The following is a 16,975-nucleotide window of genomic DNA, read 5'->3' as shown; positions in this document are numbered from 1 at the left end:
CATCACCCAGAGTTGTTTTTTTCTCTTCCCAGACCACAATGGCCTGAGCTGTCTGTGGTCTTCTTCTAGAAGATGGCCATTGCAGACCACAAACAGTCATTTCCTTGGGACACAAGGCCCCTGCACCCATTCCTCCTGACAGAAGAGTGAAGGCCTCAAAGACATTACTTTTCTTTCCATAAGGTTCATGAAATTAGGTGGGCATGTACAGGTGAGATACTCCCTGCTATGGGGAAAAACCAGGCCCTGCTCAACGCTAGACCTAAAAGACTCCACACAGGTCAGCCAAAAGGCACAGATAGGAAGCAGATGAGGTCTCACTGGTTCACAACCCCACAAAACTAATTATTTAACCATGCTTTTCAGGCAGGCCAACAAAACACGACCTGTGTTACAGAGCTGAAGGGTACATCACAACTTCAGAAGCTGCTTTCCACAACGTGTAGTCTCCAAAAGATGCACAGAAAAATGTAGACCTTTCCCAGTTCATATTGTTATGATAGACCTTGAAAATGCTAAAGTAACTCATACCTATTTCTTGCAGACCCAGAGAAAGTTCTCCTTTCTGTGAGGGTCACTTTTACAAAGAATTATTTAATATTTGCAAATTAACTTTTTTTTAGACAGATAAGCCAATAAAAGTACACAGAAAATATTCTGAAATCTGACAATTCTTGAAAGATGAAGATATAAATAAAAAAGTAAAACTAATGGCTGAGGATTTTTTCAATTCTTCATGTTACTCTCCCCAATATTCAAGGGAAAAAAAAGCACTGAATGACACGTGTAGGAGATTTCTGATGAACTGTCTTATATTTGATAAAATCAGAAATACCGCAAGCTAGTGCAGTATTTATATCACCGCCTCTCCTCCACCATCTGAAAGACGCACTACCCCATAATTGCAGATGAGGAAACAAAATTCTCTCATATGTTCACTTTCATGAAAGATAAATTTGCTTTGTTTTATATTTTGGGCCCTAATTCAGCAAACCACTTAAACATATGCTGAAGTTCATCATTTGCCACTCTACCACTTATGCAGCTACTCAGGAATATGCCTGAAGTCAGGCATATGCACAGCACACTGCTGACTGTGGACCTTATATCTTTCTGTTAATTTCTGCAACTATTCTATTTTCATGATGTGAATGTACAAGGAAGTAACACATTTTAAGCAATTTTAGCACACACTGGCAAAAGTGAAATTTGAACTTGCCTGTCCACATAAATAATCTGAATATTAAAAAGTAATAACTAATTCTTTATACCTTTCAGAAACAGCTTAATTCTGACAATTACTTTAAGCTGTCAGGATAGTGAAATACTACGGCATGAACTTTTGCTCTGTATCAGTGCCGAGCAACCAAACCTGGTGCTGAAATACTACTCCCCCGCGAAGGAAACAGGAAAAAAAAAGCCTGCTCATAAGCATGTGGTATGTCAAGTATTATTTGTAGAAGCTATTCAGTAAGTAATTTCAAATAAGTAAAATGCAAAGAAACCACAGGATGTTCACAAACAATTTGCAAATAGAAATGGAAGAGGAATTCATTAAATAAATTATTTGCTATAAATTATTCACCTACCTCTAATCTTACTACCACTTAGACTATAAAATTCATGCCATAAAAGATAGAGGATACATAACAAGGCATCATTAACTTATGCATTTCCCAGTGCTGCTTTATTTTGACTGTCCAGTTATATTATTACATTAAGACTGCCTTTAGTCTTTAATGTACTTTGAGTGTAATACGTTTTTGTTTTAAAAGCTAAGGAGACCTGCTCTGATTTTACACTGTGATTTGATTTTGAGCTCCAAGGCTGAATAACTCTTCAAATCTGAGAGAAGGATCCAAGCTGTTCTCCGAGCAAAACCAAAACGAATGGGAATCTTACACAGCTGGGTTGTTTCATGAGATTTCCACAATTCGGGTCCATTTCACAAATTCACAGTGAGGAACTGGCATTTTTTGTGTGTCCATCAAGCCACACAGTGAACCTTTTCATAAAGGCAGGAGATGAAGGAAGCATGGGTCAAGAGAGCCAAGGGGTGAGGGGGAGCTGGGAGCAGATCACAGGCTGGGGACGGCAGTGGCTTTCTGGGACCCACTGGCTCTGCACCGGATCACGGGGTCAGCAGCATCCCCACCTGAGTCGATTTTCCCCTCCTGCAACTGCAAGAGGAGATGCCAGCTGTGCCCTGGCTATATGGCCAGAGGAAGAAATTCCAGAAAGAAACATAAAATACAGTATACAATTATTTTTAGCCATGAAAACAAAATCCCAGAAAGGGTTCTTAGGCATAACCAAGGATGAAGGCAGCTTTTTCATCTTGTTTGTGTCCTGATGTGTTCTAAGTGACAGCCAAACTCTGATACTTGTTCAGTCTCTCAGCAGTTTTATTTTTTATACCATATTTGTTTACTTTTAATTAAAATGATGATTGTCTCTGAATTTCTCTGTTTGTGGAAAACTGATGCAAACTGTGGTTATTTGGTTGTGGAGGAAGAGAGCAAAAAAAAAGGTTCTAGCCATTGTCAAAATAATTTCCCAATTGTCTCCAGAGTGAATGCCATCGCTGCTTGTTGCCAACAGGTTGCAGTTAAACACTACACCTCATCATCGATATACATTTTTACTCCTTGGAAATGAAAGAAAAGTTGTTTTTGCACAGCTTCACCATCCTGGACTGACTCGTAGCTCCTTGGCCCAGTGGACATCAGCTGCATTTATCAAGCCCCAGCACAGCATGGAGTCGCTGCATACAGTGTTATTATACACTAGTATTTCCACAGTACTTCTGAATGCTTTAAAAGACCCTCAGCACGGGGCCAGAGGAGGCAAGGGCATAGGGTTCACTCACATCGCAGACCTCTTGAAGGCTCTGGTCACGGCTCCTGACCCACAGACCTTAAAAGCTAAATAAGTTTTACCACAGCAGTTACTACATCAAACATGGGGAGAACAGCTATGGCACTGCTGACAGGACTGCTTCCTCTCCTTGCTTATTTTCAACATAAATTCACAACAGCTAGGCTGTTTAAAAGCAAGCTGAGGGAACTGAGTGCTTAATTCCCATAGGTGACATAAAATCCCAATTGTAACAGACCAGGCTCTATTTTTTCCCCATTTCCAGAGTGAAGTCACAGCATGGTTAGAGAGCGGATAAGGAGGAAGGGCTGCATTTGACCAGATGGATACTAAGGTTCCCTTGATTAATGAAGACAGTTCTTCAAAATGCAGGAGGACCAGATCTACTCTTCTCTATAGCAGTGTCCTGGCTAGCACACCAAACTTTTTAGCAGGGCCTGTTGCAATAGGACAAGGGGTAACAGTTTTAAACTAAAAGAGGGCAGATTTAAAGCAGATGTAAGGAAGAAATTTTTCAAAATGAGGGTGGTGAAAAACTGTCACAGGTTGCCCAGAGAGGTGGTAGATGCCCCATCCCTGGAAACATTCCAGGTCAGGTTGGACGGGGCTCTGAGCAACCTGATCTAGTTGAAGATGTCCCTGCTCATTGCAGGGGGGTTGGACTAGATGGCCTTTAAAGGTCCCTTCCAACCCAACTACTCTATGATTCTATAATCATCCGTGGCAAAACGCATACAGAAACACAAGCTGAAGGCCGGCCTGTCGTGCAGCAGACCATCCTGAGCCTCTTGAGCCAAGCCTGAGTGCTAAGCTATCCCTGACTGATCTCACAGCAGAACCCAGTGGGGCAAGGCTTCCTCCAAAACGTCCTCAAGCCACAAATGGTTTAATATTGCCACCAGCATCACAGACTGCACCCAGCATGTGGAACAGACAGCAAGCTGGAGGCAAGGACAGACATCACGCACTTGCAGTCCCCTCCTCAGTGCCCCCGGAGCCACCTCTCCAGGGGCCCTGTGCATGACTTTCGTTGTGGATGTGGCCAAGGCAAGGATGAGAGGAGAACCACTTTCAATTTAGTCACTGCAGATTTTCTCTAAAGACTCAAAATCAATAACCACCCAGGAGCCACTGCCATGAAAAGTCAGGAGGGAAAGTATTCAGTAGGCCACTAAATCAGCAGGCAGGCAGCACACTCCCATGGGAGAAGGCACAGGCTGGCAGTCAGGAGGTGAAGGCTCCAACCCCAGGGTGGCCATGGGAATCCTGCTTGACCATGGGTAAGGCACTTCCCATCTCTGGGCCTCCGTTTTCTCACCAGCTGCATGATGATCTAGATAACATGGCTGTTACCTAAGTCAGTGGAGAGAAAGATTATACAAAGATTAGCATTAAAAATGGGGGTGGGGCACAGCACAGATATGAAAGGTTCTGAAAAACATGTGAGCCTCCTTCTTCATGCTCCTCATCTCCTTCTACAAAGTGATTACTGAAAGAAAAAAAATATATACCCTTCCTACAAAGGCAGCACACATCAGACACATGTATTTAGATGTGCAAACAACTACCAACTTTCGTCTGAGGCAGGAAAATGGTACCCTGTGCTACAGAGGGGGAAAGAGACAAAGACATCCAAAGTCACCCTGGAGCAAGGAAAAAAAAAAAAGGATCCAGATCTCTGGGACAGATTCAGCTGTGGTATAAACACTGATGCTAGCCACATTCAAGAAGGTCAGGAGTAAACAACAAAGCTCTCACAAGCCTGACCTGGAGGTCCATCAGGTGCTAGATGTATATAGGACAAGCAACCCATCTTCCTGCATGTCAAACAACTAATATCAAATCCCTAAACAAACAGTAGGACACTGCAGCAGAAGCAACGTGCAGGAAGGACAAGCCAAAACTCCTTTTCAGCCATTTTATTATACAGTTTTTTCAGCTTGCTAAGCTATCCCCCTTTGCATATCTGAGGGTGCCACATGCTCCTTTTCCTCACCCAGGAGGAATCAATCTGTCACTAGGGCCCCTCACTTGTCCCTGACCCCCAACACGTGTTTTCTACCTCTTCTACTTGTTCAGAGCATGGAAAAGGCAGCACAGAGACCCAGTGGCAGCAGGTGGGAGTGGAGCTCGCATCTCCTAATCCCCAGTGCTCACAGCCAAAAAAAAAAAAAAAAAAGGAAAACACAAAAAAAACCAACCACAGCTCTCCCCACCTCCCAGAGCCTGGTTTCTCCCTTACATGCATAGCATCACTGCTGCTGAATTGCAGCCTCAGAAAAAGGAAAGAAAGAGGCCCAAAAGGCAGCTAGGAAACCCACCGTCCATTGGCTTCCCTCCACGCGAGGCGAGCGGGCTCCTTCTGCTGCAGTGACTTGGCAAGCGCACCTCGCTCTGACTCAGCACCTCGCCGGCACCTCCTGTCAATTATTCCCACAAACTGCTGACGCCGGAAGGGCTATTTGCAATTAGGATGCAACACAAGGTGGTGGCAGTGGGATGCCTCAGCTCCACTCCCCCTTCACCTGCAGCAGTCCCCTCCACTTCAGCCCTCTGGCTCAGGGCTGGGGGTCCCAGAGAGGGTGAAGGTGGGGGGAGTTAGTGCAAGGGGAATGGAGGATGGGGACCAGGGTAGGTGGGGGAAGCCTGCCCGCATTATACCTATTCTGTGGTCAAACAGACAACTGCTGTCACTGTGGCAGACAAAATGCAGTCTTAAAAAAACCACAAACCCAGCCACTGGGAATAGGGACAAGAGCAGCAAGAACAGATGAGACTATGCAAAAAAGCTACTGAAGAGCTAACACAGAGCATTCCTCAAATAACAAGCAAAATGCAGCCTTGCTACAACTCCATGCAGCTGAGAACCACAAGCCTACTCTCTGTGTCCGAGGAGTTTTCAGCGCAGGAGAGGGAGGCGCTGATTGCGGATGAGTCCCGTAATAGGGGCCCAGGGCACACCAGCTGTTTCAGGGGCAAAAGGAAGAGCTGCCCTTGACCAGCCAAGGACATGACGATTCTGCAGACAGACTGAGGCTATTCTGTCCCTCTGCCAAGTAGCCAAGGTCCTCTCAACCTCTCCGAGCCGCTAGCTCCCAACACACAGCCAGAAAGCCAAGCAGGCTTGCAGCCTTGCAGCTCCACAACCAGCAGAGACCTTCAGACATCAAACTCCATCAAACAGTGAAGTTCAAACACACGCTCAGCTATAGAAGCGGCCCAGCAGCCACATAAGCCCAGCAGCACCCTGCAGGAGCCCTCCAGCACCTTCTCTAACAGGGCTTCACTAAAACAACAGGGTCTGCTACCCACCCCTTTCTCCTTCCCTGCTCCAGGCCCCCCTCACTGGCACAGGCGGTGAGACGCAGCAGAGTGAGCGATGCACAGGAGCCGGAAAGACCCAGAGCATTCCCTGCAGAAGCACCCAGGGACCTTTTAACCAAGAAGCAGGACTGTATTTTCTCTGAGATATCACTTCAAAACTAAACATTTCCTAGAGTGCGGCTGATGCTGATAGACCGCACGGGAATGCAAGCCAGAGCAGGCAGTGTGAAGCTAGAGCAAACAGCTCTGAGGACCACTTCAGCTTTGGTGCTGAAGCCTGCAGGGAACCATTCCCTACAACATGATGTAATAACTGCTTAATGCAGTGCAGGCAAGGTATGAAATAGCCATGCTAACCGACAGTTGAAGTGTCCAACACACCTCGTAGTCCGTGGGCCCACAGCTGCAGAATTCATCAGAGTAATGTCCTGCCTGGAAATCCAGTGTGGGCAAAAGGACAGAGACAAACTGCAAGATGAGTAATGCACAGATCCCAACTAGATAGCCAAGGCTGAAGAGGGGGAAGAGTTAACTAAAAAACAAATCTTACTACAGCAACCTGGATTTACGAATGGCCTCCTAATCAGGAAAGGAGTATCTACTGCACAGTGTGGAGGGAAAGCAAAGGAAGAACAAAGTCAAAGAAAACAGTGAAAAACGGTGACTTCAGTGACAGGTACAGAAATTAGCTAAGTGTCACAGCAGGTTACAATTTTGCATTGTCTTAAAGAGCGTAGGTAGGGCTTGGAACAGCCAGTCCCAGGGCACTCAGAAGCTAAAAACACTGCAGCTGATACAAAGAGCAAACTGAGTCACAAAGTAAGAGTGACCACTACGTAATCAAATTTAACACCCCTGTGTGAGAAGCTTTGCATCACACCTCTTACACATTTGAAAAGATGATTACAAGCAAAACAGTCAAAACACCCTAACTCCAAAAGCAGGGGAATTAAAGTTGTTACACTTGGTGTGGTGGTTCATTGATGCAATCTCAGCATCATCACTAAAAAGGTACCCGGTGCCCCTGAACAAAAAAACTTCTGAGAAGCAAGAAAGCACATTGTAAGGTCAAACAAAAGGAACAAGAAGTCATTCAGTCTAAGCAGTTGCTTCATAAGATGGTAGCTAGGAGGGCTGAGGACAAAACTGAAGGCCAAACTGCAAAAGTCAAAACACAATCATTTCAGTATATTCAAAGGACAAGTCCAAAACTGCTGAACAGTAGGAAAATGACATTTCTCAAGTGGCCACGCTGCTAGCAAAGACACACAAGCTCTTGCTAAGTCAGGTGTTTATTGAAGTTAGTGACACTTTCCTGAAGAGAGGGTACAGGCTAGCCTGGAAGTTGCTGCAGGGATCGGTTAAACTGGTCAAATTCCCTAAGCCCCTGAAAGTACACAACAGGAGACAAACCAGCTTGATCTCTGCTCAGAAGAACTTGTGCCCCTTCAATCCACTTAAGTTTTGGAAGGAAAAGGACAAAGGACTAAGTGATTAATTTCCAGTCACTTCAAAGCATGCCTGCTAAACTGCTCTGGGCGGGATGCCAGTTTGGTGCCAGGCCCGTCTCCTGTTTGCCTGGGGTGGGAGAATCCCCCTTTGCCTCCACCCCAGGTGGGGTTCGTGCCACCCAGGCTCAGGCCGAGCCCGGAGCTGCTGCCCCCCTGTTCGGTGCCCAGGCTCAGAGGCACCGGAGCCCCTCTGCCCCTGCCCGTGCTCTGGCCCCAATTACAAGGGATTAACCCCAGGTTTCATACCAGTTGTGGGGTGGTTTAATCTATTCCTTAATAACTGGAAGAGAGACAGGGAGCTGGCAAAGTGATTTGGGCTGTCTGAGACCAAAGAAGATTGAGAGAGACTTCCAAGGGATCTGACAAAGCTCAGCAAGTGGGCAGCATAATGCAAGATGAAATTCAACATTACCAAACGGACAGTAGTAAGAACTTGAGAGAATAATCTGAACTACTCATATACCGTGGGGCTCTAATTCAAATGCAATCACTTGAGGAAAATATCTTGGTATCATTGTGAACAGCTCAATGAAAACATCTGTTCAACATGCAACAGTGGTCAAAAAAGCAAGCAAGCTGTTAGGATGTCTAAAGGCGGAGACTGAAAAGCATGCTGGAAGTATTAAAATGCCACTGTGAATACTGACAGCACACCCTCAGCCAGAATTGCTGCAGTTACTTCTGGATGACACGCCTGAAAATACAGAAGGCACAGAAAGGTTTCATCATTCAGCAGTCAATAACACTTATTGGTCAAGCACAGTTAAAATTGGTACAATTTAATCTGGAGAGGAGCTAGATGGAAAGAAACTATCAAATGGGTATGAAGATGCTTCTATGTATATTTTTTAAGAGAAAGACAAAAGGTTGTTCAATACAACTGAAGAGCAGGAAACGTGACCAGACATAAGGAAACTATGATGATTTTCCTTTTCTGTTTTTACTTTTTCTGCTTATTTGAAACACAGCCCATAATTAACTACCAGAAATGATTAGCCCGTGTTATCGTAAAGTCAAGAGCTCAGCAGAAACCAGAGGCCTGCACATTTATAAGGATACTGGGAACATTCACAGGTATGTCAGGTAGAATTAAAAAAAAAAAAGGAAATTAAAAAAGCACTACACCCTCATGCTTCCAGGCATTAGCCAACTTCTAATTAACGAGGATTAGGAAGTAATCTCCCCAGTGGGCACGCAGAGAGGGTGTACCAACCCACTTACTCCTGGCAGATGCCCTTAATATGCCACGCAGGGGGAGAGACGAGTCTGGACAGCCCACCGGCAGCCCACACCGTTTGGGAGGCTGAGGTCTGGCTGCACACCAGCCCCCCCCATAACTGAACAGGCTGCAAAAGGGGGCTCGGTTACCCCAGCTCAACCCTGCTCCTGGAAACAGGGGAAGTTTTGCATCTGCTGCTTTGCAAAGGCAGAGAGGGCTTCCCTGAGGACAGGAGAGGGGACGGGTGTTTTAGTCTGTCTGTACTGGTAGAAGGAATACATATGACTTGGTTCACTCCATGGCAAGGAAGTGGAGTGCAGGCACCCCCTGAAATTAAGAGAAAATTAGCTTGAGTAGGCTTTGAAGTCCAGAGCAATATGTACACCGACCTCCTGCTAGGGCAACCTGTAGCACTGGCATGGCACCAGACTCCTCTTTACTGAACGTCTGGCACCAGTTCCTCACTATGGGGGCTTCAGCACCCTCTATTGAAGCATCCAACGTTGGCCATGCCGCCGCAGACCTGACCTGACCCAGCACTGCTTAGACAGGGCCTAATGACCTTCCTGGCTTCTTCATTTTGAGTAAAACCAAAGCACGGATGTAACAAAGTGGAGTTCAGACATCGGCTTTCTCCTGCTGATGCTTGTGAAACACAATCTAGCTCACGTTCTCGGAGCTAGGTTGACTCATGAGGATGTGAAAGAAAAAACAACGCACAAGTTCATATCCCTAAGTGAGCGATATGATCAATCTAATACGGAAATTACACTTGAAATTAACTTCACGCAGATATGCAAATGCACAAGTACTGCTGTGATGCCAGGAGAGCTGTGGCTCTGCACATGCACAAGGAATGAGAGACAGAGCTTGATCGGTTACCCCCGTTCTGACTTCTCCAGCGACTGCTCCAGAAGGGGAAACAAAGATTAGCACGCAGGGTGTATTTCCTAGTCTTAATTTGTACACCATATTCTGCTGCTTTTGGTGCAAAAAGTGTTCTACGGCATGATGAATATGGAAAGGACACAGGCAATGCCATATACATGCACATAGTATTGGCATACATATGTCAAGATGGTAAAAATAATGGACATAGACTGTGCACAGATACCACCAATTGCTGCAAGTTGTTTTTTATCACTGTTTTTAAATGGCCAGTAGAAATAAAAAATGGCAACCACTAAGGCTTTCACTGTAGATACTTCCACTAAACCAAACAAATGAGACATTTTGTAAAATCATAACTGTTTCAAAAGAAAAAACACGGAAAAATTGTCAGAAATGGAGAAACATCCAACTCAAGCACTTTTGGGATGCAAAGTTTTCACTTTTCACCTAAAATATCTTTTTGCTTGAGGTTTTTCGTGCTGTAATAATACAATTCCACAAAGAAACACAGTATTGCTTGAGCTAAGATGGAAAAAAATTCAAAATGTCTCAAAATCTCAAAAATGTCCCTTCAAAACCATCAAACCATTTAACTTCTATTTCCATTCAGAGTGAAACCAAATCAAGCCATGAAGGAAAAGGTAGAAGCCAGAATGGACACACACGTGACCTCCAGATCTCCAAAAGAGATGAAAACATATAAGGAAAAAAAAAAAGCCACAACAGTTCACCGTGCATCATTAGTAATATGGTGCTTTCTCCCTGGTCCATAGGACATGAAATATTTGTGAGAGAAAAATGGGGTGGCATATGACTAGGAGCCCTGTAACTGTGACTTCTCTAAAGGAGAGGCTGGGCAGATGTCCCACCTGACTGTAAACAAATCATTTCATCTCTGCACACTTCAGTTCTCCATGCTATAAATCAAACTGACTGCCCTCACAACGTAAGTTTGGAGATTCTAAATTAGTTAACATTCGTAAATGACTGTGCAAACACAAGGCAGTATTAACCAGGGAACCGTCTTTGTTACACTACTGTCTGTTAAACAACCAGGAGCTAAATTTCTCTCTGAACATTTACAAAAGGGAAGGCAGCATTAATGTTCCACAAGGAGAAAACTACAAAGAACAGATTTTCAGTGCATGTACTTCTCCTTGAAATAAACTGTGTTAAAAGCACTTTACTTAAAATGCACAATGATAGTAGCATCCTGCTAAATATAGATGACTCACCACAATTTAGTAGTGAACATCCCCTAAAGAGTACCATTACAGTATTGCTTAACCTGCTGCATAAATTTAAGCATTTCTCCTGTGGTTACAGTTTGGACCAAGACACTCAGGACTAATACCAGCATCCACTGACCTTCACTGTGTCAAAAAGCCTCTCTGAGCCTCACTTTTTCCATCTGTACTGTTGGTAGAGTAACAAAAAGTCATCTCCCCAATGAAGGCAGGAAAAATTATTTCTAAGTTTCTTAATGAGTTGTTTATACCATACTTTGTATATCCATATTACTACTGAGCAGCTAAATATAGCTGTTCTCTAGGCACTTTGAGATCCCTTGGAGAAGGGAATCTTACAAAAGGAAATTTTAGGCAGTACTGAATAAACAGAGATAAAGAATCAGTTTCCAAAATAAGGGAAGGATGCCCACTTTAGAGGCGTAATTAGTAGTTAATGCATCTGTGCCTACCGCTCGGGACCAAGGTCAGGTTGCAAGCAAGATGATTTATCTACACGTCACAAAACCACACAGCTTGACACAAATGGCAATCTGTTCCAAAAAAATGCATAAGCATGGAAGAGCAAGGGACTGCCACAGTCCTCTCTTGCTAGGGTTGAGGACCTGGTACAGGGCTGGGAAGGGTATGTGGCTAGCACAAGGGTGCTGCAAGGCCAAAACTTAAATGCTCGATTTCAGCTGTGATAACCTCAGACTGCCAGGAAGATGACTTCGGAACTCAAAAAAGTTGTACAAAAAGTTGTGCAAAAAGTTGCAGACCTGCTGTTGCAGTGATGCACTGCTGCCAGGCGCACACACACCCACCTTACCCTGATCTTGCACGATCCAGGTGCAACGGACTGTAACACACCGACATCTCACCTGTTGCGATACTACATCACGGGGTCCAAACACCATGCAGCTAAAGAAGAAAAAAGTTGGTTCTGCTTGTACCCGATGTGTGATTTCTAACACATTTGACAATTTGCAGCGTGCTTTTTCTGGCTACAGAGCAGGACTGATTTGCAATCACAGGTTTAGTTTCAAAGCTCTAAACAGAATTCCCTCCTATTTCTCCTTAAACTTCTCTAGGGAGCCTGCAAAAAATATTAACTTTTGCAAAAGTTATTATGAGCATAATGCTGTAGAGGGAAAACGTAGACACTGCCCGCGCCCCAGGAGCATTAAACATAGGTATTACAGGCCCAGAGAAAGCAGTCATCTAGCTCCAGTTAAAAAGAATCATTGCATAAAAAAACCCTGCAAAACAACATAAAAAAGGAGACTATAATACTTGATTGACATTTCACTACAAAGTCTGACTGTATTTTATCATAGGCATAAAGTGTGAGAATGACAAAGTGACCTCCAGGGACCTTTTTTCCCCCACCAATTTTCATTTGTTTGGCATTAGGGGTTTCTTCTGATTATACACTCTTATGGTTTCTGATCGTTTTAACTTTTGAACCTTTCACCTTTCATTTAGGTATCACTTTGCATATGACCCCATTGTTTTTCTTATCTATCCTCTAAACCAATCTAAAGCCTCAAAAAAGAAAAAAAAAAAAAAAAATCACTCTTGCTAAGCAGTCTTGGCAACACAGAGCAGAAATACACTTACTGATCTTCTGCAAATGTTTAGAAAAAACTCTCCCAATTTTATTTCAGCTTTCACGAGTGTATGTCTGTTCCTTACATCTCATCACGGTTTTCTTTTCAAATTCAAGAACCACTGAAAATATGGCCATACTGTGCAACACAGAAGTAACTGTGTACCACAGCTCTTTTCATCTACCACCGTCTTCTAAAGACTTTTTCCAAGACAAAAAGAAAAAACACAAGCTTGAGACACAGGTGGTTCATTCAAGCAATCTTAAAGAAAACTGAAAGAAAAAACATTACACTATTACAAATAAATATTTCATGGAAAAGTGTGTTTCTGTGCCTAGTTGTCTCCATTGTCATCGTCACATGCCCTCAACCAAAAAAAGAAGATTAAATATTGAGTCAATCTTTTTGCCTAAAGAGATAATTAAATGCCCCTTCAATTTTAACCACTGTTATATGTTTTTGCAGAGATATCACATCAATAGAAATGCTTCATCACTTTTATGCCTCCAGCTGCAGTAGGCAGAGTAACTTTCTAGGCAGTTACACCTTTGCAATGTCTGCAGACAAAAGATTGTGGCATTGAGAACCTGAAGGTCATTGAACTCACTTTCCGAACTGGGAAAAGTACAAAAAGTAAACAAATAGCATAAAGTGTGAAGCAGCTGAGATTATTTCTTTCTATTAAATAGCTAATAAACTTTTTTTCCATAATCCATCTCTTTGAAGCCAACAAGCGCAATTTCCAGTTAAGGCATGCAACTCAGATTCCCAAATGCTTTCCGAGGACAGGACTCGGGATGTTTTTGGGGCTGAGGCATTCGTGAAAAGTTCATCTTGTCTATCACAAGACTTGTTTCTCAGTGGGTCCTGGATGGAGGGGAACAGCCTGCTGCACCTCACAGGGCCGTGAGAACCAAGCACTGCTACCCAAGGAGCAGACTCCATCCAGATCCAGACTGCAAGGAAGTTTCATCCAGACCTTGCTGAGACGTCTCTGGTATTCTTGTGGGAGATCCCATCATTTCTTACTGTTGTCCCGCTCTCTCAGGGATCACTTACAGTAGGTGTCCCAGTTTCCCAGCCAGGTGCGAAGGTGGCCAGCAGCGGTGCCCAGCTGGCTCAGCGGAGCTGTGCGCTGGTCACTGCTAAGCAGACCCTCCATAAAACTACTTAGTGGACCTCTGCATAAACAAGCAGACCTTAAGAAAATTACCTTGCAGACTTCAGTAAAACACAACTGAGCAGGCCTGCTCTAAAGTTTGGCATTACTTGAAAGAAGGCATCACCACCTGATCAACAGATGAGCCTGAACTTTGTGGTTCCTTTTGTTGCCCTTATCACAGCATCTCCTGCTGATGTCCAGCAATGCGCTAAGTGATGTGAGTAGCATCTGTCACGTGCAGTTTGTTCCCTCTCTGCACAGAGGACTGGGGTACGCACCTTATTTCGTAAGGGCTTCTAGGGGCAGGAGGTGATGGAGTGGTCTGGGTCTCTCCACATCCCCAGGGGTAGGCACTTATCTTAGAGCTGAAGGAGCCTGCCATGAGCCTGGCAGAAGGAGGCAGAGGAGGCCAGGGGAGGACCCCGGGGGACACGGAGGGCTCCGGGCAGCCTGTCACCATCTCTGCAGAAAGTTCCCTTCTGCCTCAGGGCCTGAAGGATAGACCAGAGTTTTCCATCCAGGTGAGCTTATCAAAGGGCTAGGCCTAGACAACTGAGCATGACGTGAAGCCCAGTTTAAAAGCAAGTTTTACAGCACCGTAAGAAAAAAAAAAAAAAAAACATATATGTAATAATAGTAAGAAAGATGGTGCAGGGGAGGCAGCAAAAGAAGCCGAGCGGAGCAGCGCTCCTTCCCCACGCCTGCCTGCTATAGCGCTCACCCGCCGCCGCATTTCCGAGCATCACCGGCGGGACCGCAACCAAAACTTCCCCACCGGCTCGGTGGACGGGGCATCGCCATGGGAATGGGGCGGGCGGGGGCCCACCCCATTCCCACGGCGCCTGCCCCACGGCGATGCCCCGTCCGTGGGTACCGCGCCCCGCTCCACCCGTGCAACACTCACCTCGCAGGGCCAGGAGAGCGGCCAGGGCTACCGGCACCCACCTCCCTCCTCCTCCGGGTCGCCGCCGCGTCATGCCGGGCCGGGCGAGGGGACTTCGAGCAGGGCAACCGAGCCCTACCTTTCGCCTACAGCCGCTGCCGGTGCCGCCGCCGTCGTCCCGGGATCGCGGCGAGGCTCCGCCGTGCCCCAAGCCCCGGCAGCCCGGGGAGGGCGGCAGCGCGGCGGCCGGCCCGAGAGCGCAGCCTGGCGGCCCCCAGCCGCCCCCGCAACCCGCCGGGCTGCGGTTCTCACCCCCCCGCCCCGTCTCCCCTTCCCTTCCCCCGGCACGGAACCGCGCGTCCCGTCCCAGCGCACAGCGGCGCATCCCACAACCCTCCTTCCTCCAGCGGGCCACCCACAAATTGTGTGTGGGGGGTGTCCCTCACACCACCCCCCCGGCGCCAACCCGGTGCCGCTGCGTCCGTAGGGATGCTACACGGGCCGGTGTGAAGAGTAGCAGTCCAGCCTGTGTACACCCCCCCAGCTTCTCCAGATCATCACGGCAGCCTGGGGGGCTTCTTTCTCTCCAGGACCTGCCTGCAAGCGACATGGAAGAAGAGGGTGGCAGCAGACAGCAAATTACTTGGGACAAGGCTGCGCAGGACCAGGCGCTGCTGCAGCGCACGGTGTAAATATCACTGGCTTGTTGACCAAAGGTATGAGCCACCCTAATTCATCTGTTGAAGAGAGTGGGAGACACAAGCATCCAGCACCTCTAAAAAAAAAATCAGGCCAAGATACCTCTGAAAGGAGTAAGACAGTACTTGGAGTTGGGGTCCCCCAATACGAACACAAGAATCACCAAGAAGGGTGTCATTCAGGGCCATGAGCTTAAATAATTGCAGCCCTTAAGGCTATACAGAAAAAAAATCAATCAAAATCCAGCACACTAGACATCAAATGTGCATGTAGAGCATGGGAAGGGAGGAAAGGAGCCCTTCACAAATTCAGGGTGGGCATTCGGGGAAAGGATCGAAGAAGAGAGCTCACACAGGCTCCTTCCAGATGCCTAGCTCCCTGTTGAAGTCTGACCACATTAGTTTTGCTTTGTGAAAATAAGCAGTTTGGTAAGGAAAAATCCTCCAACAATTCTGCAAAACATATGACTGCTTTCATTCCCCTACCCAAAGTTTCCTCCTCACCAAAGCATAGCGGTGCAGCCTTTGCTTCCTGCAGGCAGCCAATCCGCCTCGTGAAGCTTCTCCCTACCTACCTCCTTCCCAGCCAGAGGCCTTGGAAGTGTCCCCATGCCCAGCCTATCCTATGGCTCAGCACCTCTCAGGTTTCTGCCTCCTCAGTCACCTCAAAAGCTGCACTAACCCCTTATGTGGCTGGACTCCCACTGGAAAAGGGGGAGCTGCACCTGGGAGTTCAGAAGATAAGGAAAAGTGCCCAGGATAGCAGAGCAGAAATGACTAAGCAACAGGAAAAAAGTAAGTTGGTGCCTGTGGAAACAGTAAGTGGGAAACTGGCTACCATCTAACCAGCCTAGGTTAAGCTCTGCCTTACCCAGCATCAAGTTTGGCACCCTTCTACCAGAGGACTAGGTAAAAATGTGACCCCAGCAGTCCAGGTTTATTGATTTTCTTGGTTCCAGAAAAACCTCACTAACTATTTATGAGTAGCCATGGCTGATCTGCCCTTATCAGGCAGCAAAACTCCTGCTGACTCCCACGTGGGCTGGGATTTCGTTCAATGAGGAGTGGTACAGCAGCGTGAAAAGGCACCACATGTCAATTCAGGGGATGTAGCCCCAGTCTCTTTCCAGGTGCCTGCTGTGTGTCCTCAGGCATCAAACCTGGCAATATGGACAGTCTCATAGGTCTAGCACTGTTACTAAACATCCCCCACTCCAGCCCCGCCATGGCCAGGCAGGCTAAGAGATAGTTTTGCTCCATTAAGGAGCCAGCTCTTGGCAAAGGCTCAAGCAGCTGAAGCATAACACTTCAGAAGAGCACCAAAGGGAGAGTCATACCCCAGCTGTTTCCCTCATTCTCCAGGAATATGGGGACTGAAGTTTTCTCAGACTCCCTCAGACCACTCCTCTTTCCTTCAGCTGACCCGCTGTATTTTTCATCTAGAAAAAGAATAGAGCAACATGATGTTGTTCTTGATCAGCAGCAGCTCCGGGAGACCCCCATCCTTGTGGGTACATGTAACAACCACCTGGAGGAATGCAATGGTTATGTCCAGGCTCCTAACTCCAATG

The 16,975-nt window shown here is 46.2% G+C and overlaps 1 protein-coding gene across 1 annotated transcript in view; it reads right to left on the bottom strand.

Annotated features, from left to right (window-relative positions):
• IGSF11 (immunoglobulin superfamily member 11) overlaps nucleotides 1–15,510 on the bottom strand; it is a 111,909-nt gene extending 96,399 nt beyond the window's left edge. Inside the window, exon 1 of the mRNA XM_082012654.1 lies at nucleotides 14,728–15,510. Coding sequence (XP_081868780.1) covers nucleotides 14,728–15,091 — 364 coding nt within the window. The 5' untranslated portion in view covers nucleotides 15,092–15,510. The remainder of the gene's footprint in view (nucleotides 1–14,727) is intronic.
• Nucleotides 15,511–16,975: the final 1,465 nt, after the last annotated feature.

Source organism: Phaethon aethereus (genome assembly GCF_964289735.1).
Source record: "Phaethon aethereus genome assembly, chromosome: 1".
In the NCBI taxonomy this organism is placed as follows: Eukaryota; Metazoa; Chordata; class Aves; order Phaethontiformes; family Phaethontidae; genus Phaethon; species Phaethon aethereus.
This window is presented reverse-complemented; position numbering and strand designations above follow the sequence as displayed.